At 35.7% G+C, this 23425-nt stretch overlaps 1 protein-coding gene across 1 annotated transcript; it reads left to right on the forward strand.

Annotated features, from left to right (window-relative positions):
* Positions 1-347: 347 nt before the first annotated feature.
* LOC148874199 (immune-associated nucleotide-binding protein 1-like) lies at positions 348-22528 on the forward strand. The gene is made up of 6 exons (XM_088960169.1): positions 348-475; positions 2699-2909; positions 3409-3686; positions 21967-22131; positions 22222-22353; positions 22445-22528. Exons 1-6 carry the CDS (start codon positions 392-394, stop codon positions 22526-22528), a joined length of 954 nt encoding a protein of 317 aa, XP_088816295.1. The 5' UTR covers positions 348-391.
* The last annotated feature ends 897 nt before the right edge of the window (positions 22529-23425 follow it).

Genomic DNA, 23425 nt, shown 5'->3' on the forward strand with positions numbered 1-23425 from the left:
TGTTCACACCGTCCTCGCAGTCATTTACAGCCATGCATTGAGAATATCTCCTCATAAATAAAAACATATAAGCACAGAAATATTCCCAATACACGATTGTAAGTGGCTGTAAGGATGGTGTGAACACGATTTTGTGTTCTTGGTCACTGTTTTTCCTTTCTTGCCCTTATCAATTATTTGTACATTCATACCCCTCATCAGGTTTACCATTTTGCCTTGTTGTGCATGTTTTATATTTCACCATATTTTGTTTTTTCTATGGTTGGCTTAATCCCATGAAAGTATAGAGGGAAGTTGGGCTGATGGAATTGGAATATTGTAGACTTGTAGTCGATGATGACATTCCAATCAAACCTCTGGCTTCCATCTTCTATAAATTTAGACCTTTTCCATGTGTGTTTTCACCAGGACGTTTGTTCAAACAAGCTGCTTAAAAGTTCCAAAGACATACAACAAAAAAGATATCGTTTCTCCAGTAAGTAATTTGGTTAATTGGATACAATTACAATCAGTCTGCTCAATATTTCAGCCATTTTTATGTCAAATTTGCAGCGAGAACAAAGTTTTCCATCCAAAATCAAAATCATTAACTGAGTGGTAGTGATTAATTTAGTGGTTTTTCGTATTTCTGCTAAAATCAGAATCAACCCTCATTTTTTTTTTTTTTTTTATTATTGTTTCCCTTGCTTCCCCTTCTAAATTAGAAGAGACAGTGCCACAGAATTTTTGATATGTTACTTGCATTAAATTTTTACTGATTTTTTCTAGGGTTTTATTAAATGTTCAGTTGTTGAGGTCTATCATATATTAATTAGTGTATACCTGTCATAGCATAGCATGAGGTTGGACCGTTTGAGTATGAAATATTTGATAATATAAATTTTATTCCAGCAATCAGAAAAGTAAGTTAACCAATTTATGAGTTCTTCATAAAGGATTTATTTCTTTCCTTTTTTTTCGGTATGTACATGGAATGTTCCAGATTAGTTGTATATATACAGTGGTCGTCCAGAGCACAAGATGTGCCATGGCATATATACATGGGTTTTTTGCTTTTTAATGCTTGCGATCTAGGAGTGCAAAACCTGTTCGATTATAGGTCTTACCCAATCTGAGTTGTTTAACTCTATTCCTAATCCCAATCCAATCTGAATTTTTTTGGGTTGGGTTGGTCTTAAGTTGGCTCAATTTCTTCACTTTTTTGTTAATTTGTTTTTATTAAGATTTAAGAATAGGAATAGTAGTTTCTAGGGGTAAGTATTATTCGGTTCGTTTTTTTCAAATTTTTGTTATTTCGGTTCGGTTTTTTTAGTTTTGTAAAATTTCGGTTTCGGTTTTCAGTTTTAGAAATTCAGTTAACCAAAAAAATCGAATTAGCCGAATTTTATTATCTATAATATATATATATATATATATATATATTAACATATAATACATATATAATATGTATAATATATATTATATTGTATTATATTATATATTAAAATATATAATTTATTATATACATTTTATAATATATATATATATATTTTTAATATATAATATATATTATGAATTAAAATATATGCTACAATACATATTAAAACGTATATAGTGTTGAAATTCAGTTTTAACCAAAATAACTGAAAACTGAACCGAAAATTTTGGTTTCGGTTCAGTTTTTCATTTAAAATTTTGATTTTAAAAATTTCAATTTATTTGGTTCGGTTTTTAACCGAATAAACCGTTTGCTCACCCCTATAGTTTCAGCGTAATTTTATGTGCATGACAAAGTTATGATTATCAACTATATATATTATTTTAAGATTTGACCGTGATACCGAAAAGATATGATATCTGAAAATTTTTTGACTAATCAACTAGAATCATAAATGTGATCCCCAATCAGGTATTATTTATCAAAATTCATGAATGAGTTTTGATTGATGAAAACTCTTTCCATGATACCATGCTTTTCTTGCATCATAGATTTTTCCATATCATTTTTATCATACTACAATAATTTTTCATTCAAAATTACAATTATAATATATATAATAAATGCATACATACATACATATATGTATATACATTTTGTTAAATTGGGTTGCGCAAGGAGCCCTGAACCCGTAACCTGAAGCTAAATTGGGATCATACTTTCCAAGTGGAAGATTAATTCCAACTACAACCTGACCGAATCCTACTTTTTAGGCTTGGGTTCAGACTAACCTAACCCAATTTGTAGCCGTTATTAAGAATCTCAACGGAACACATGTACCCCAAATACGAAGCTGGATTTGATCCACGCTATCAAAATTTATGGAGAGTTTTAATTGGACAAATACCATCCCCACCCATCACCTGATCAGTTTCGGGTTTTCCAAAAACCTGCCCCGACCCAAAGAAAAACCGCCTAAACTAGGGAAGTGCGGGTCAGGTTGTTATTCCGAGCTCTTATTTCAGTCCTCTTAGGTGGTGTTTGGAAACGGTGCCATTGCTCTAAAAAATGGTGATACATCAGCGCCATGTTAAAAAAATCGGATTTTTTTTTTTCTTTTATAAAAAGATGGTGCTTCAAACCATGCCTTAATTTGAAAATGGAGAAGACATGGTCTAGGAAAATATGGAATTTCGATGTATTCTCAATTTAGAACTCATTGTTCCCAATGAGGATATGATTTGTGAGACCCTGCCATGATGAATTCCTCTTGTTATGCAGGTACTTTGTACGATGGCCTTGTCCAATCCGAATGAAATAACCTTGGTCCTAGTTGGCCGTACCGGCAATGGCAAAAGTGCGACTGGTAATAGCATTCTTCAAAGGAAAACCTTCGAAACAAAACTGGCTTCTGGTTCAGTAACAAAAACAGCTAAGCTTGAGAAGGGTGTACTAAAAGATGGTCGAGCTGTGAATGTGATCGACACTCCTGGTAAGCAGAAAATGCTTTGTTGTTTAATTCTCGTGAAATGGTTACATTTTATACATTACTTCTCTGAACAACTCCCTTGATATCACAATATACTTGGCTATATGTAAGTTCTTGCATTCACGTGGTACGGAGGGTGTTCTAACATTTTCAATTTTTCCAACTATATATAAATACATTTATATATATATATATATATATATGCATACATTTATACATATATGGATAGAGTTTTGTCAAATTATAGTGGTGGGATGATTGACCAACTCAAGCCTAGACCGGATCCTGAATCCAATCCAAGTGCATCCAATTACAGTACAAGCTAGGCCTGGGTTGAAGGGATTAGCCTTTGCCTCAGATCCAATCTGATCTCAGCCCTTAGGCCCAATGCCCAATCCACCCCACTTGCACCCTACCAAATACTTACTGTTCGATTTACCTACATGCAGAGTTTGGTAATCACCTGTGTTCTAACTTGATTAAGCTTTAATTATATTTGCAGGATTATTTGATTTTTCACTTGGAAACGAGAGTGTAAGCAAAGAGATTGCTAACTGTATCAATCTAGCAAAGGATGGGATTCATGCAGTTCTTTTTGTCCTCTCTGTTAGGAACCGTTTTACAGAAGAAGAAGGAAATGCAATTCAGGTCCTGAGGGATCTGTTTGGACATAATATTACAGACTATATGATCATTGTTTTTACGGGTGGTGATGCTCTTGACAAAGAAGATATGACATTGAAAGATTATTTGGATTCTAATTGCCCTCCGCCTTTACAGGTTAGTTTCTGTTATATAGTATTCGGTGCATCATTAGCAATCAATTGTTATCAATTAAGACCTCTTTTACAACTTCTACTTATCTTTCAAAATTCAAATCATGGCTGAACGGTAAATACGGGTTGAGTTGAATGGTACCTAAAAGTTTGATGTTTTATAAAGGCAATTTCAATCATAGGGATAGGGAAAGGTATGATACCTGAAAGATTTTAATCAGTTAGAAGCCAAATGAATTCTTAAATCAATAGCAATTCATTATTTATCAATAGCTATTTATTTTTAATCTATCAAATTAGTGTTAGAATCACGAATTTTCTTTTAGGGGGTCAAGTTAAACAAGAAAATGAAATAGACAATAGAAGAGGTAGGGTTTTGAGAGAAATGGGGAGAAAAGGCTTGGGTCTATATATCCTTTTTAAAGAATAAACAAACAAAAGTTTTTAAATTTTTGGAGTTGGAGGAGTGTTAGAGACTAATCCTAACATTTTAGTTCAAATTTTGGGGATGCCAAGTACCCACTTTACTATCTAACTAACTAACTATATAGATATATAAAGAGAGAATGAGGCTGAGATCTCAAACCAGTAGAGATTACTCAGTGCTTTGGGTGAAATTCCATCTAGAGATCCTTGGAGATTGCTTATTTATAGAGAATGCCTTGGGGAAAAGGAGGGAAACTTTCTGGCTTTGGGAAAGCGTTCCTGAGTTTGTTGGATCTGAAGCTACTAAATGAGCTAGGATTTTGTCACTTCTCCATCTGGGTATGCTGATACCAAAGATCCCTTTTCTCCCTGAATTTGTATGCTAGCATGAAAGCAACTGCTTCTTAGAAAGTTAGAAGCTTAGTTAGTGAGTCCGAGATCTCCTGCCCACATAAATTTTATCCACGTCTACCCATATAATATCAGTCACATATAGAGAATATCTCATCCTCCTACATAGTATAGTACAGAGGGAGATGTTCCCAATTCACGGGGATAGTGTTTTGTGGGTAAATGTGGATAGGAGATCCGGAGTCTTAGTGTTGTGTGTTGTTGGAAAATTGTCTTGAAAACATCCAAAGTGTTGCTATGGTCTCAGCATGTGAGGCAGTGTCGAGAGGCTAAGTTGCAATGAATGCCCCTTGGGGTGAGGCTAAGGAATGAAGTTGAGGCATGCCCACGGAGTGAGGTCATGGAACAAGGTTATGGGCCGGGTAGCCTGATAGGCCGGCTCCATTTTAGTCGGGTTTGAACAAGATTTCAGGCCCACGAGTTCGGGCTTTCATAAAAAGACTGGTCCAAGCCCAAGCCCGACTTGATAATATATTTTATATAATAAAAATAATTATATATAATACTTTTTCTTTATTATTTTTCTACTTTTCCAAGTAATAGTGAGGCCTTTCATTAGGTTTTAAAGTCTTTCAATATAAATAAAACAATTTCTTATTGAATAAAAAAAAAAATCTTTTTCCAATTTTCTGGTCAGGCTTGACTCGAACTCAAAACCTAGGATCGATGGTTGGACTAGGCTCAGACTCAGGTTTGAAAATATTTTGTTAATACAAAAACAAAGCCTGACTCGAACCCAGACTGACCTGGCCCGTGAACAGGTATAATCACGTTCATGGGATCATGACAATTTGCGATACGAGGCCAGATGCCACAATGCATCACAGGCTTATTACTGCAACGTAGGCTGTAGTGAGAAGATGCGTTGGTGGTCATAACATTTATTGTCACAAGGTTTTTCAGCGTTAGGAGTTGTGAGGGTATTTAAGGGAAGCGGTTGCTCTGGGAACTCAAGTGTTATTAGCTTAATGCAAGGTTTTAAAAATTAGACTGGACACGGTACCGTTCTGGGGACTGGTTTTTATATTAAATGGTTCGATTATTCAATTTGAATGGATGGCCCACTTACACTTAAAAAATTAAAAAATTAAAAAACAACGGCCAAAAACCACTGTTAGGGTTGACGGTTTGATCACTTAGGTGAGCGAATTATTGACCAAATCAACGGTTTTGGCCAAAAAACGGTTTTAGGATAAAATGGAATCGATTACCTGACTTTTCCCGAGTCAACCTGTCTGACAACCTTTAGCAGATCCTTATGCTTAAAATACTTTTTGAGAAAAGTAGAGGTCTTCATATGGTCAGGTTTGGTTTGGTTTGAAGATTTTGAATCAAACAACTAAATTACAGTTTAGGAAAATTTTAAACCAAACCAAACCGTTTTAGCACAAAATTAGTATGGTTTAGTTTGCTTTCTAATACAGTTTGGGCCTTTCTATTGGGCTTAGCCCAATTGAAAAGCCCGAACAACATGCAAAATAAATATACAACAAATATATATAAATTCAACTATCAAATTGAAATATTAACAAGTGACACTTATTATTATTATATAAATTACATTCGCACTTTCTCAAACATCAAACAGCTCCATTGTGCATCAAATTTCAAGTTAAAACTTGAAATAAACAACAAAAAATGTATGAAATAATTGCATAATTAAGAGTTGTGAAATATATTTATTAGAGGGAAGAAGAGACGGTAAGGGGTAGAGGGAAAGGAGGAAGAGGTAAGGGCAGCTGCTAATCATGCTTGGTGTTGGATGATGTTTGATCCCCTTGGTTTGGTGGTTCTTAGGTGTTTTAGGTTGTTGCTAGTTTTGGCTAAGGTTGGCTTATGTTCCCCTGGTTTGGACTTTGGTGTCACCAGCGATGTTTCTGTGTTGTCGTTTTATTTTGGAAGGACAGAAGATTTTCTGTGTGATTATAGAGATGTTTGATCTTTTTGTGGGTTATCTTTGTTGTAGAGCTTTTTGAGCTTTTGTTATTTTTTATTTTTTAATAAAGTTTTCTTTTATCTTTAAAATAAAAAATAAGAACCTAATCCTGAAAAACTTATAAATATTTCCATTAACTAATAACTTATACAATAAAAAAAAAAAAAAAAACCCGATGGAACAGTAAAGAAGACAATTAGATGAATGCATGCTCTATCATCTTGGATTAGATCGATTTCTAACATGGAATTTTAAAGTTGGGTGCATGCCATATTAGCTAGTGCATCAGCCACATTATTTCCCTCTCAATAAATGTGTTCTTTTTTACATTATATATAAAAAAATAAGGATTTTCTTCTTTTTCCCTTCCTCCTTTCTTGTTTTTTCATTAATTCTCTCTCCTTTTCCTCCCTCTTCAGCCGTTTCCTTAATGTCATGTCACTAGTCTCTCTCTAGTTCTCTTTCTCACCCATTCACGGGCTTGGATCTGCTACCCACTAGTTGTTCCCACATCTCTACCCACGAGACATTACGACTATGCATTGGGATTATCTCCTTTGTCATTCATGGGGAGATGTTGCCAATACATGGAAGTGGTGCTTTATGGGTAGGGATGTGGGAAAAATTTGTTGGTAGCAGATTTGGAGTGCCCATGTACTATGTAATCTATATATCTATACTACTTTAAAAAGCACGAATAGCCTCAACAATATTTTTGAAATTTTTTAAGGACAAAAGTTACTCCTCTATATTTAAATTTATTGATATTAAATGAGTTGAAAATATATCATTTTAAGATATCCAATGCATTTAATTACCTCTAATTAAATCCAACATCTAAGTTATTAACTTACTTCCACAAAAAAAAAGGAATTAACTTACGTTCATCTTCATTAAATCATATATTTAAAATGTTTTTGTTTCTTCTCATCATTAAGTTATATTAATTAAATCCATACATAATAAATTAATAATTCCAATAATATAAAAACTTATACTTTCAAAATCTACCTAGGAAAAAATAATGTTTTCATCTAGGTGGTGATAAGAAATTAAACAATTTTGGATCAAATGGGTTGATCCATGTTGCCACAATTAAATAATAAAATTCAAAAATAGATAAAATACAAAAATATAAAAGTAAAAAATAATTGGGAACATTTTAGCATCATATATTTGACATATTAAACAATTAATAAGTATGATGGAAATTGATGTAACTGTTTCTGGTCACGTACCAATTTTTTATTTTTTGGCTAAGTACCTTGTCATTTGACCTGCTCCTAGGAGAGGATGGTGGAGCTCCCTGGTGGTGAACTGCCTGGGGGAGAGCTATGCCGAGCTGCCCGAGCTATGCCGAGCTACCCGAGCTATGCCGAGCTGGGGAGAGCTATGCCGAGCTACCCGAGCTATGCCGAGCTGGGGAGGATGGTGGAGCTCCCTGGTGGTGAACTGCTTGGGGGAGAGCTATGCCGAGTTGCCTGAGCTATGCCGAGCTGGGGAGAGCTATGTCGAGCTGCCCGAGCTATGCCAAGCTGGGGAGAGCTATGCCGACCTCCCTGATGGCGAACTGCCCGGGGGAGAGCTATGTTGAGCTCCCTGGTGGTGAGCTACCTTGGTGGACTCGTCGTTTGACCTACTCCTAGGCGACCTGTAACTCAGAGGATGGTGGAGCTCCCTGGTGTAGCGCGACCCGACTACCCTCTGCATGAGGTGATCTCCTCTCCTCTGTAGGTGGCAGGTGTTGAGGGACCTGCGAGAACTCCATCTTTTCCTCCTCTTTGTAGGCGGCGGGAGCTTGAGGAACCTGCAAGAAATCCATCTTTCCTCCTCTTTGTAAGCGGTGGGAGCTTGAGGAACCTGTGAGAACTCCACCTTTCCTCCTCATTGTAGGCGGCGGGAGCTTGAGGAACCTGTGAGAACTGAACTAGGGGCCCGGGGGTATTTACCCGGTGGGGACTCTCCGATGCCTAAGTTAGCACTCTGATTGTAGAGGGCTTGAAGATGATATTAGAGGAATGAGAGAGCTAGAGAGCAGGGATTACCTCCATTTTTTCATTCTCCCCCCTTGGCTTTGGGGGTCGGAGTCCTTATATAGCGGTGCCCAGTCACATCAGGCACAACTGCCACTGCCCTAGCCATTACTACCAGGATTGAGGTGGCAGGTGCAGGCTGCTGCTGTAGGGTACGGACTCGTCAGGCGTGCCATGCTTTTCAGAGATGGTAGGCACAACGCCGCCTAGCAAGAGATGTGGGCGCTGCCACCAGATCTGTCAGGTACGGTTGTCAGGCAAGAGATCTTCCTATAATATGCCGAACTGCTCTTCTGTACCGAGCTACCCTGCAAGTGGTGAGCTGCCTATGGCGACGAGCTCCCTGGTGGGTACTTGGTGACGAGCTCCCTAGTAGTGAGCCACCTTGATGAGCTGTTGAGTGCGCTACTTTGGTGGCGAGCTCCTTGGAGAGTTGCCGAGCTCCTTGGTGAGCTGCCGAGCTCCTTGGCGAGCTGCCTAGCTCCTTGGTGAGCTGTCGAGCTCCTTGGCGAGCTCCTTGGAGAGCTGCCGAGCTCCTTGGAGAACTCTTTGGAGAACTGCCTAGCTCCTTGGTGAGCTGCCGAGCTCCTTGGAGAGCTGTCGAGCTCCTTGGCGAGCTCCTTGGAGAGCTGCCTAGCTCCTTGGTGAGCTGCTGAGCTCCTTGGCGAGCTCCTTGGAGAGCTGCCTAGCTCCTTGGTGAGCTGCCGTGAGGTGCCAGGTGTCATAATTCCATTGGAGGGCCAAATCTGCCCTCATCAGAAATTGAATGTAAAATTTAAAACTAATTGGATATATTCTATCATTAAACCCTATATTTCAGGGAGGATTCGAGTCGAGCTGAGCTAAGCCAAATTCTTGGCTATTCGAGCTCAGCTTGCTGGAATAGTATCATGCTCGATCTTGATTAGAGACTTGGGCTCGAGCTCGATTAGAGACTTGGGCTCGATCTCGATTAAAGACTTAGGCTCAAGCTCAGTTAGAGACTTGAGCTCAAGCCCGACTCAATTCATAACTCGCAAGTTCGAGCTCAGCTCAGCTTGAGCTTGACTATTAGCCTTTTTTTTTTTGAAAAATAAAAATTATTTTTTTTATTTTTTAAACAAAAAATTAAGAAATATAAAAATTATTTATTGTTATACATAAAAAATAAAAATTATATTAATAAAAATATTATTATATATAATAAAATTATTTATTATATATATTTATGTATGTATTTATATATAATAATTTTTTTTATTTAGTACTAGGCTCACAAGCCTCATGATCCAAGCTTCATTGGACTCGAGCTCGGCTCAATTAGCAAATGAGCCTATATATCGGGCTCGAATTTGGCTTGAAGCTTGAAACCAACCGAGCTCGAATAGCTCGTGAAAGGCTCGACTTGTGGCCACCCATAATTGCAATCACCTCCTCTGAACATTGTAACACAATTGCAAGTAGACCCCTTCTCTTATAATCCTCAAACAAGAGAAATGAAAATGTTCAAAATAACCATGTAGTTAATTTGACTAAAATGTTTATTTTCTAAATTTTCCCTTCATATGAACCCCTCAAAGTTGCAATTTAAACTTCTTTTTTTGTTGTTGCTCATAATGTTTGTATTGTTTGTTATGCAAAAAACAACCTCAATAGTAACTGCATGGGTATCTTGAACATTTGTGTGCCTCTTGTTAGAGGATTTTAAGAGAGGGAATCTACTTGCAATTGTATTAGAAAGTTCAAGGGAGGCAATTGTAATTATCAAACTTTAGGGGAAATTTCAACAATGGTAAAAAAACTTTAGGGGAGGTTTCAGCAATTTATCATTTTTTAAAATTAACAAAAAAAAAACAAAATTATTATTCCACCCAAGTGGTGGGTAAACCAATTCAACCATCCCAGTTAATTGGGTGAATCCATGGTATCATAATTAATAATAAAATATGTAAAATAGTAACATATTCACAAAATAAAAAATGTATAAAAAATGGGCCATTTGTCTGATATTCTATTAATCATGTTAAAGAAAAATAAGTGTCATAAACAAGAATTATTTTTATTTATAATGGAAATGAAATACAAATTCAAAACCAATCAAAAAAATGAAAATGATTTCCTATTTGATCTGGGTCAACAATTGAACTCTTAGGTCAAATGTGTCAATATTTGATGTCATAATTAAATAATAAAAAAATTAAAAATGAAAATACATAAATTTTGCAAAAAAAGATTTGAGTGCATCTCTAATTTGTATATTCATCTTATTAAATAAAAACAAGTTCCATAAATAAGAATTACTTTTATACACATGAAAATATAAAGAATGTAATTTGAATTTAGTCCCTTTGTAATTGTGAGGCCACAACATTTAATTTTAACTATTATTTTTCACCTCATTGAAATCCCTCTCATTAAGTCATATATTTAAGGTGCTAACACCCATATGGTGGAATGGGATGCCAATTCCCATTCTTGGGGGAATAGCCATTCCGGGCTTCCTCTAGGAATGGGATTCCCATGCGAGAGTCTATCAAGAAATAAATAACTCATGGCAAAAGGCCCCCAAACCCTAATGTTAATAAAATAATAAATTATTGGTAAATTAATAATAAGTTAATAGTAACAAAAATAGTAATAATATATTAATAATAAAAAAAAAGTATTAATATAATATAATTAAAGTAGTAATAATAAAAATAAATACAGAATTAAACACTAAAGTATTATGAAAGTAACAATAAGATGATGATGGTGATGAAAATAATAATAATAATAATAATAATAATAATAATAATATATTAGTAAAATATTTATAAAATAATCATAATATAATAAAATATTAATAAACCAATAAGAAAATAAGAATAAAATATAATAATAAAAAGATTATTCAAGTAATAATAATATAATGATATTTTAATAAAATATTCATAGATTAATGATAAATACTAATAAAATAATAAAAACAAAGTATTAAAAAAAGCTAAAATATTATTTTTTAAATAATAAGAATAATTAAGTACAAATAATATATATATATAATATAATTAATGTAATAATAAAATAATAACATATTAATTATTCAATAATAATAAATTAATTCTAAAATAATAATCAAAACGATAAAAACTAATAAACTAATAAGAAAGTAGTAATGAAATAAATACTAATAAGTTAATAATAACAAATTACTAATAAAATAATAATTATATATTCATAAAATATTAATAAAGTAATAAAAAATAATAAATAGACTAATAAAATTACTTTTGGTCTTATCCGCAAATCAAACAGACCCTAAATCTCATTTTTTTCAAGATTAAACCAAAACATGAAATTGTCCTTTTGTCTAGGTAGTAGGTAAGCAATTCAACCATTTGGGTCATATGGGTCAAGCCATTATGTTATAATTAAATAATAAAAATTAAAAAAAGACAAATATGCAAAATATATACAAAAAAATACATAATATTTGTAGAAAAATTTAGAACATCTCTAATACAGAATTATATTATAGACATAATATTACTCTCTTTGGGACATAATATTTGAATGTATATTATTATCTTCATCATCTAAAATTGCCACGTGCAAATTTACTAGTATAATATAAAGAGGAAAGCAAGGAGGTGAGGGTCCTCTCACTAGAGATTTCACATACCTCCTCCTATCCTTTCTTACATATGTACATATTATTTTTATATTAAATCATTAAAAACCTCATGAGTCTTTATTATCTCTAATAAAAGCCATATTTACTCTCTCTCTCTCTCTCTCTCACCTTAATGTCAATGTTTTTAACATCTCCCCTCTCCATTAAGCCTTATTTTCTAAATATCTCTTAATCCCTTCTGGCTCTCTCTAATAAAGTAGGGTGTAAATTAGATGGGTTGGGTTAGATTAAGAATCAACCAAAATATGAACCTTACCTTGTAGCCAAATTAATGTCTGAAAGCCCAAATTTTCCCACCAGTACCTAGGGTGAACCAATCTAAACAAATCATTGCTCCTTTCCTTGAGTTATCAGGTTTTTCCCTCTATTTTGCTCATTTCCTTGGGTTCAGGTTTTTCCCTTTGTTTTTATTAATTTAATCTAATGTAGATTTGTTTAATGAATTGTTCTATCAATAATAAAATCTAGTAAGAACTAAATGTGAGCTTTTGATTATCTTCATTAGTTCAATTTTGAAATATTAATCTCGCACATTTTTTGACTTTATAAGGCTACACAATGGGGGGGGGGTTAACTCATTGCTTCAACCCAAGCCACTATCAGTTCGTTGGTTTATGTGCTTCTCATAATATATAAATATTAGTAGACATGGAAAGGTAGAAATACAGCATCCCGTGACCCATGCTAGTAGATATGGAAACTATAAATAAAAATCAGCCCCCTAGCTACTTTGAGTCTTCTAAAAGTTTCTACCCTATCATCGCCCCATTAGAGATTTCTTTTGCTAATTACATAACTTGTACTTCCAAGGTTTCTCATCCATCAATACCTTTTCCAACATGCATACACATGACAAATCAAAAAGTACTTTAAAGTCTCTATTGAAGCCCCTACTTTAAAGCCTTTTTTTTTCAAGTTTGTGTTGAAGTTTCAACCCCGATCTTTAACTGTAACTTCTTCTTATTAATGGTGTCATGAGTCTTATGACAAAAATTGTATGGTTTCTTCTTAGTGGTGACAATTTGTCTCAAAGTCTCTATTTTCAAGTCACCTTTCAACTATCTGCTGAAATCTCAGACCACGTATGGAATGGTTTTGAAGTTAACCTCGTTTTCTGATTTCATGTACGTTACTTAATGGGGTTGTTAGTCTCAGACTCTCAGTTATTCCAATAGAAATATATCATGTTGTGAGAAGAAGAATATTGATTTCTTAAGCATTGGTTTAAGAATAAGAGAGAAAAGGAATAAAAAGATAAAAATCAGTAACTTTCTTGTTTGAAAATAATCCATTGGTCAGTTTCAAGTTGAATCTGGTTAAAAAACGGTTTAAAATTGATTGGACCCATTTTAGATTGGATATGAGATGCAATTGGGCTAAGTTGAGTGGCTCTAAAGTGGACCATGTGCTGGGCTGATCTGGTTTGTGATAACTTGGGGCCTGACAATTGGAAAGCAGTCAAATACCACGATGCTCCACACCATGGTTTTCAAAACTGGACCGGGTTAGATGCTCGGACTGGAAAACTGGGAATCGGTCAGGTAACTGATTCTGTTTCACCCTAAAATGGTTGATTTGGTCAGTGACCCTCTGAACCGGGTAGTTGAATCATTGAACCGTCAATGGTTTTTGGCCATTAACAGGCCGTCCATTCGAACCGGACAGTTTGACTATTCGACTTGGAAACCAGTCCCCAGAATGGTTTCCTATCTAGTCCAATTTTAAAAACCTTGGCACACACCCTATAAATTGTGAGATCGGATTCAGTCCTCACAAAATTGCGCTCACACACCCTATAAAAAATCTAGATCTTAACATTAAGGTGGAAATCGGAATTCTTCATTTTTTTTTTTTGTAAATAAGGAAAGTAGATTTGTGAGTTGTAATCAAAATTTTAAGGGTGTTGGTTTGCTTTCAAGTCTGACATCTAAAAGTACAATAATTACATCAAGAGGTATATTGGTATTGATGAACTTTTCTTTCCCTTGAATTTTGAACGCAGAGAATGTTATTCTGAATTCTGAAAATGATCAAATATCCATTTTAACCTCATATATGAGAATTTTTGTTTGCTTTTTTTGGAGTATCATTGGAAAACAAAAAGTTGTATGATTGCACTTTAAGAGATAAGAGATAAAAGGAAACCAACAACAATTTTTCTCTTAAAGTTAAAAGATTCCTCTTAAGAGATATGAGTTAATAGGAAACGGACAGCCCCTTAACGTAACCCTACTATTTTTGACAATTGACTACTCTACCTAGCATCAGTTAATATTCCATCAAAATTCGTACACACGTTATGTACAAATTTTGTTTAAACCCCAATTTTACCCTTCATCCCTCTCTCTCTCCTTCTCCTTGATTCTCTCCCTCTCTCCCCCGTTTCATCAAGGTCGCTGCAACAGGCCCTCCACCTCTGACCTCTCTCTCTCTCCCTCCCTTTCCGTCAGAATATTCCAAACTTACTTTGCTCAATCTGGCGTTAGACCTTCGAAAGAGATATCACGCTTCACGCATCGCCTTGCTTGAACCTTGCTTACTCCAGAAGCTTGGAAGCGATGGAAGTAGACAAGGGGCGAGAGGACGAAATAAAAGGGCTTTTTCTGAACCGCCACCAAGTCAAGACAAGCTGAAAAACCTGTTCTTAGAACCTGAGTTTGGTAAAGAACCACCTGTTCTTCCCAGTCTTGAACTGCTCCTTGAGCCGAGCTTTGACCTCTTTTGCAGCGGTGACATTGTTGTCGCGAGAGACCACGGCCTTGTTCGGCTTCATAGATTTCACAATCTTCTCGGGCTACTAGTACTGTACTGATGCGGGTTTTTTCATCACGGTTTTACACTTCACAGACACTCTCCTTCCCCACATCAAGCACTTTCTCTCCCTCACCTTCCTGCACTTCTATCCATTCGCCAGAAACCTCTCATGGCTAGAAGAATCCCCCAACCCCATTGTCCATTACAAGAGGAAGGCGACTCGGTCTCATTCACTATCGCTCAATTTGAAGGTGGCTTCCACCGTCTCTTCGGCAATCAGGCGAGAGAGTGGAAGGAATCGCATTCATTCTTTGGTTCATCGGTTATCAGTGTTTGGATCAGTTATCCCGGTTCTAGCATTACAATTCACTTTAAGCTCTACTCTAGTATAAGCTTTGGATTTGCGTTTCACCATTCGATTGCCGATGCCAGAACGTTTACCCATTTTATCAACTCATGGGCTTCTGAATCACTCCCAATCTAAGATAGGACTCTAATTTTTCCATACCGACTACAGAGATCAATTACTAGGGTTTGACAACTTTGAGCTTCGTCGATGGTCTGTGCATGCGATAATGGGAGGCGGGGTGATTTGACTTAAGGGCAAAATGAACATTTCAGCTAGACCACCCCACAACCAAAAGAAGTACGTTTAGAGTCCTTCCCAGGCACTTGTGAATGGTGAGAGCCCATGCAAAGCGTAACCTGCTTGCATGTGGCAACCATAGCATCACCCTCCATTCCATTTAGACATGTTCATGGGCCGGGTAGCTCGATGGCCCGGCCCGCATCCCGGTCGGGCTTGGTTATGTAATTAGGCCAGCGGGCCTGACCTCGGACCTAACACAGTAAGCCCAACTGTGTTTTGGGCCAGGCTTGGGATTTGTCAAAAAAGCCTGAGTCGAGTTCGGCCCAATCCTACTCAGCATTAATGACCCGATTATATAAAATGAAATGGATTGGGTTCAATCCAAACCCGCCTTGGCCCAATCCAACCCATCCAAACCCATTAATCTTATATTTATGTACTTAAAACAAGAAACCAACTCCCACTCGACAAATAAGTCGGTCATTGCTTGGTGATAATAGCAGTTATTTACACAAGTAGTGAAGGTTTAAATCTAGGAATGGCAACAAGACAGGTTCGGGGCGGGGATCATATTCCCCGTCTCCGCCCCCGATTCTGAAATTAACCCCATCCCCACCGGGGATAAAATTTGTCTTCCATCCCTGATTCCTGATGGGGATGGGTTCCCTGCGGGACCCGAATCCCCGAAATTTTTTTAGATAATAGTATTTTTTGAAAAATAAATTTACTTAAAATAAATAAAAATTTTTAATTATAAATAATATTTTAATATGTTTTGATATATATAATATACATTTAAATACATATATATATATATATATATAATCGGGGTTGGGGTAGGGACCTCAATCCCCATCCCCGACCCCGATCCCGATCAGGATTTCCTATTAATCCCAGTCCTTGTCCCTGTCCCGCCAAAACAATCCCCATCCCAAACCCCATTGGGTCGGGGAAGTCAGGTCCTTGTCGGGGATAGGGAAAATTGCCATCCCTATTTAAATCACACTACATGCATGCTATTTTTACACAAGTAATGAAGCAATTTAATTATGTTTGAGTTTTGGGTTTAATCAAACCACTTAGGTTCAAACCGGTCAGACCAACTTGAACTATCTAATTGGATTGTCTTCGAACTAATCACATCAAGAGTGGTTGAACCATTTGGATTCAAATCAGTTCGGTCGGACTAGACCGGGCCAATTCAGTAAATGACGAATTGACTTGGACCGGCTCATATCAAGTTATGCACAGGTTTGGGACCAAACGAACTAGCCTGAATTGGGTCAAGGGAAGCAAATCAAAGCAGGCCAAATTCACGCTGAGTTGGACGATTCAAACCGAATCCAAGCAAGTGTCCAAATTTGGGTTGGATCATGCCGGATTTGGGGCAAACCAGTCTATTCGGAACCATTTCTGATTTGGGTCGACCCATATTGTCCTGGTCTGGATCGGATTAGGTTCGGACTGGGCTGACAAACCCAAACGAACCGGATCAAGGTGATTGGATTTGTTCATATTTAGATGGGGTTTAACACCCAATGGGTGATCAATCCATTTCCAACCCGCCAAATAAATGGGCAGGTTGGGTGGGTTCAGCGGGTTGGGTGAGAAGTTGGTACCCATATCCACGAATAGCTTGATTTTTGAAGGATAATATCAACTAAAACTTTAGAGTTTAATGATATTAGAAGATTTGAGACACCTAGTGCCTTCTTATAAATGATAGAAGCGAAATTGTATATGATTGTGGCTATCTCTAAATGAAACCACCTCCACCACTCAGACCAGGATTCTCTTGTGAGCATCAAGAACCCGACTGCTCACTTCATGGCTAAAAATATAGAGTTTCCACCCACTAAATTGACAAAATGGAGAGTGAAGGGTCTTGGGTCTACATCTGTAAAACATATTGAAATTAATAGTGATTCCAAGACCTTTAGGCTACGTTTGGTTTGAAGGAAAATGTAGGGAAAGGAAGGGAAAGACAGGAAAACAATACAAGGTTAATTTGTAAAGGTTTTCCTATCTTTACATACCTTCCTTTCCCTACATTTTCCTTCAAACCAAACATAGCCTAAAAAGGCAGGTTTCTAACCCTTTCTTTGATTAGTGTATGCACTAATTCTTTCCCCTGAAGTCAAATGAGAAGAGAAGATATGTGATGGGAGAAAGTCTTCCTACAATCAAGGAAAGCACTGTGGCCGAAGGCATCTCTGCCTTTCTCTATGTCAATACCCTTTTAGGTTCAGGGACCTGAGCAAAAGGGTGGTACTCAAGACCCCCATACTCCTACTTGGTTGGTCTACTAAAGAAAGCAAGAGAGACAATTGTTTGCTTTGATTGCAAGAGGAGGTTCCTCATCAACTTGCAAAATGAAGCAGAGCCAAACAAATAAAGGTATAGACACAAAAGAGGAAATCACCTTCTAAAATCAACAAGCTGCATGCATATTATCAAGACATACAAAACGTTCAATCAAATACAGGAAAGTGAGGTAAGAGACTTACCTCTATGTTGCCTTTCACTAAGGAAATGATGATGTTCAAAGTTATGGTAATGACAACGAATGGGACTGAAGCTTTTGGGGATGCTTGGATCAATTTGATAAGGCTCTACTATGGGAAAAGTTGTAGGACACAGAAGCGAGGAGCTCTCTTGCTATTGTGATGAAGCGGAGCATTGATGGTGATGGTGTTAGGTGGAAATTGTTGGTGAAACTTGGCTCAAACAGTGATGATGACGTTGAATCAATATGGATGGCATTCCAGGTATATATATTCATAGTCATAGTGATGGCTACTTAGTAATGCTATTCAATGTCAGGTCTTGGATCACGAAAAATGGCGAAGGAGTGAGGGCTCAGTTGCAAAAGTTCACCTGAGTTGAAGATGATCGATTCTTTAAAATGAGACCCTTTTACTTTCTCTTTTTCTTTCATTGAAATCGGTTTCTCTTCTCCTTTTCTTCATCTTTCCTCTCTCTCACTTCCTTCCTCGTATTTTACCCCCTCTCTTCCTTTTCTCATATATGACCCACTCTCTCAAGTCAATCCCCCTTTTACCGAATGGGTAGGTAGGGTATTTATAAGAAAAATGGTAATTAGGTCATTTTAGGGAGTTTTTGGGTTTTGAAGAATATTTTGGTCATTTAGGATGTGAAGGGTATCTTGATAATTTTGCTAGTGTGAGGGGTAATTTAGTAATTTTGTGATTTAAGGGGTATTTTAGTAAGTTGTGGGATGAGGGATGTTTAAGTAATTTAATGGGGTAAAGGGTTGGAACAATATATATTCTATTTAGATGGTAGGGATCTTGAGATAGTTTTTAGATGGTGAAGATAGGATTTGAGGGTCTACTGTGGTTTCAAAGGGGTGGGCTAATGAAATTCTCCAAAAGGGAATCATTTCAGTTTATGGTGCAAATGTGAGTGTCTTTGGATGAAATTTGATAGAATGGGGTTTCTAAGGTTCTTGGATTGATTGATCTACACATGTTTGGATCAATGGGATTTAAAGCATGGGGTGTCGCTAACGAGAAAGCTTAAAATGAAATTTTTGTTTGATGGAGGAGTTTTGGGCTTAATTTTGGTAAGTAGATAGGTGACATAGAAGTTGTTCGTAGTGTTTAATGAGTTTAGAGTTGGGTTAGAAAGGCAGATTTGGGGTTTGTAGGTTTCGATTGATGAAGCGGGTTGAAATGAAATCTTAATGTGATAAAGGGCTAAATGGTGGAGCTTCAGAGTGAAGTTTGGTGGATAGTGCTTAATGATAATTGAGACTTAACAAAGAAACAAAGATGGACCTTCAATCAAGTGTGTATGATGGGAGATCTAATGGCTCAAAGAATTTTAATGTGGAAGGGTTGGTCTATAAGATTCTCTACAATGGAATTAGGGTTGGTTAATTAATTTAGAGGTTAAACGAAGGAGTTTCTATGTGAAATTTGCTAGGACGAAAGGGATTGAGTTTAAGAGGTCAATGGTAGATCTTGATCGGGTTGTTGATGCGTAAATGTGTGGCTTTTGGTATTGGAGGTCTTGGTTAATTAGGGAGGTCAAAATGAAGCATTTGGTTGATGGGCAATAGAATCTTGGAACCTAGGTGTGAAATTGAGAAAGGTTGGGCATTTTAGGGGGATTGAACTTGATGGTTGGGTCTGACTAGGTGGTAAAGGAGGAAATAAGAGCTGATTGGACCAATGTATTGAAATCTTATAAGATTAACGGTGGGCTAGGAGGATTTGGAGTTAAGGTATAGTCTTAGAGTTTTTAGGTGTTCCTAAGGTGACATAAGTGGTATATATGATCGGGTATTTGGGGTGTGAAAATGTGGTGTTCGGGTATCTTTATGGTCAAATCTCATCTTTGAGTGTTTCCTAATTGGTGGTGTAATTGGCAAGGTAAGGAGAGGGGGGAACCATGCAAAAACCAGGTGTTGACACTTAAGCAAGTCTTTTTTTTTTGGGGGGGGGGGATTTTTAGTGCTTTTTACCAAACAAGGATTAACGACTTTCCGAGTTTTTTGGCTCTTGCACGCAACACCAAAAGTCATTGTGTGAAAGCCCTCGCAAATGGGCCCTAAGTTATTGTGGTTTGACTCTTTCTTTGTGAGTTGGGGCTGAAGGTTTCTAGGACTCTCAAGTCGTATTGTGATAATAAAATTGTCATGCTGATACATTGCCAATAAGGCAATAACCATGTGCAACATGGTAGAACCAAGCACATAGAGCTTGACTGGCATTTTATGTAACTGAGGATTGTTTATGGTGAACTTTGTGTTCCTTAACACTCTTTCAGAGATACAACTAGAGGATGTTCTTATTGAACCCCTATAGTGAAGTTTCATGGACAAATAGATTGTAACTTAATTTAAAGATTGTAACTTGGCATAACTGTTTTAACTAGAGAATGACTCTGTATTAAATATGGGATAACTAAATGTGTGTATAATTTAGTTAGCTTATAAGTATAGTGACATGGAAATTCCATAAATCATATAGCTAGCCTATAAGTATTATAGAAAGGGATCTAATTTGGTATTTATTTTCATAAACGCCTAAATATTTACCTTCAATTAGGTACTTTAACAATTGGGCCTTCTTAAAAGGTAGTACATATGTGTCAATCTCCTTATTCTAGATTGAGAAAATAGGTTATCGAACACTAGTTCTTCCAACATAGTTCAAAGACTTATAAAAAAGATAAAATCTTAAGATAGATACATGTCCATTTTACTATCAAAATCCGTTTATTCATAATAGTAATAATCAACCGTATCATTGGATTCTAAAGGCATAAAATGTATAAAAGAGGTATTAAACATTGAGAGACAATAGATTCAGGTGATTACAATTAAGCATAGAACAATAGTGGCAATTAAGCATAGAATAATGGTGGCAATAGAGCTTAGAAAATTTTCATTTATACTCATTAATATATATGTGGAAAAAACTGGGGTCACACTTTATTAAATGAAACTATTTTCTTTCACTAGTAGATGTGTGCATAACAATTTCAAATGATGATGATGATGATGATGATTTCAATGTTATTATTAGAACCCATATAATAATAATAAAGACAAGTAATAAAAGCATGATGTACTTGTAGATTTGTTGTCTTTCAATTTAGAAATCTATCTTTATAAATCTTCCTATAGTTTATATCAATGTTTTCAACTTCTAATTGAACTAGATAGTTGGGTTGGTAGGCCATATTTCAAAAAGAAGTGTATTTTAGTTAAGAAAAATTCTAAAAATCTAAGGCCCCATTTATACTTTTTATATTAGTATAGATATAGATAGTTGAAAATAATAGATGGCTTTGTTGGGTATGTGTCTTATTTTTCGACCATTGGGTTAGTTTATAATTGAACGATGGATGTATTTCCTCTTTAGGTTAAGGAAGATTTTACATATAATTTTTTTTTTCTTTTTTGTATGTATATATGATTTAAGGCTCTTTTAAAGAAAATAAAAAAAGAGAAAAAGTGATGCTTTTGGTGTAAGAGTGAGTTTTTTTTCTCTATTTTGATTATTTATGATTTCATCTTGTGGGTGGTAGTTGTGAGCCCAAAAAGTTTAATAAAGAAGTTTCTTCGTTACAGATATGGGTGCAACTTGGGTGATTAAAATTTGAATGAGCCTGGCCCGAAAGGGCGGGCTCAACAATGTAAAATTCTTGGTGCCCAACTTGTACCCCTGTTTATAGAAAAATATTGTTCAAAATATTTTAAACTACATGATTTACATTCTTAGGCTCAATTTAGAAAGAGTAGAAATGCAAATATGTACAGCATAAATACATACAAAATATAAGGTTTTGCATTATTCTACATATTTGCATTTGCACTCCTTCCAAACTCAGCCTTAGTTTTTAGTGATTTGTATCAAGCGCCTAACTCTTCCATTGCAAATAAAGAAAAAAATATAGTATACTAACATTAGCAATATTTTGTTTAAACTTTTGTTGATTATGATGCAGGAACTTCGATCTTTATGCAAAGACCGGATTGTTCTTTTCAATAATAAGACTAGGAAGGAAAATAAGAAGACTGGCCAGATCAATGAAATTTCCTTCTTAGTAAACAAGGTCATTGCAGAGAATGGTGGAAAACCATATACAAATGAACTATTTTTGAAATTACAGGTGATGATTTTTCTTAATCTATATTAAATCTATTGTAATATTTTTTGCAAGAATCTTATAATAATATTGTTAAAAACTTATGTATGATAGGAAGAAACTATGAGACAACGCAAGAAAAAGGAAGAAGCTGTTTTTAAAGCATTAACTACAAAAGAGATATCGAGGTTAAATGAGCAGATGAAAAAGAAATACGATGAGCAGGTCGATCGAGTGTCAGGAATGGTATGCTCAATCACGTTTTGTTCATTGATTTCAAAACATCTTTATTTTAATTTTGTGAGTAAATTAAGTGAATTAGACCTGATGCTTGTAGGTTTTGTATATGGAAGTAAAACGTTTGAAAAATCTTTATTTCAGAGATGTCAAATGTTTAAAGAGGGCTTTTATTAATTTGTAGTAGAAAGTTTTTATAATATAATTACAAATAAGATTGACGATATATATAAAGATCAGTTAATATAGATTTTGTAGAAATTCTATATTCATCTCATATATATATATATATATATATATATATATATATATATATATATATATTAACTTTTTAATATGCATGCAACTCTTTGTAAAATTTGATCTAGCTGAAATTTGTAAAGAAAAAAAAAACATTATATATACATGACACCCGTTAAGCCCATCAGTTTGGATTTTATAATTTGGAAGGTTAAATACCCAATTATCATCCCAAAATTTATTCAATTTCCCTAAGCCCATTTGTCAGTAACTCCCTTTAAAACCAGACTGGATCGGGTAGTCAGACCGAAAAAACTGAGAACCGGTCACCTGATCAGTTCTGTTTCAGCCTAGAACCGTTTTTTTGGTAAAAAATCATTTGATTTGGTCAGTGAATCGCTGATCCAGACCCGTTGATCCGATCATCGGTTTTTTGCCATTTTTTTACCTTTTTATTATTTTTTGTCAAAACGGGCCATCCGTTCAATTTGAATGATCAAACAGTTTGACCCAGGAACCAGACCTAGAACGATTGCTTGTCTGACTCGGTTCAAAAAACCTCGATCTTTACCCATCATATTCCACCCCAACAAAGAATTCCTAACATTTTTGCTGCTAAAAAATAGATAATTGTGATGATAATTGGCTCAAAGAACCTTATCCCATAATGCATTTGGATTTGTAACCAATCTCCCTATCACTTATCCTTTTGTACAATCTCTAGAGGAATTGCCTTGCCAAAAAGACTGTTGAACTTTTGGCGATATCATCATAAAGCTTGAGGTTGGCTAAAGGCAAGACATAGTATACAAAGGCATTGGAACAATTAGGCTATGCTTGG

Source organism: Nelumbo lutea, chromosome 1, assembly GCF_056320005.1.
Source record: "Nelumbo lutea isolate HS-2025 chromosome 1, American lotus-T2T, whole genome shotgun sequence".
Taxonomy (NCBI): Eukaryota; Viridiplantae; Streptophyta; class Magnoliopsida; order Proteales; family Nelumbonaceae; genus Nelumbo; species Nelumbo lutea.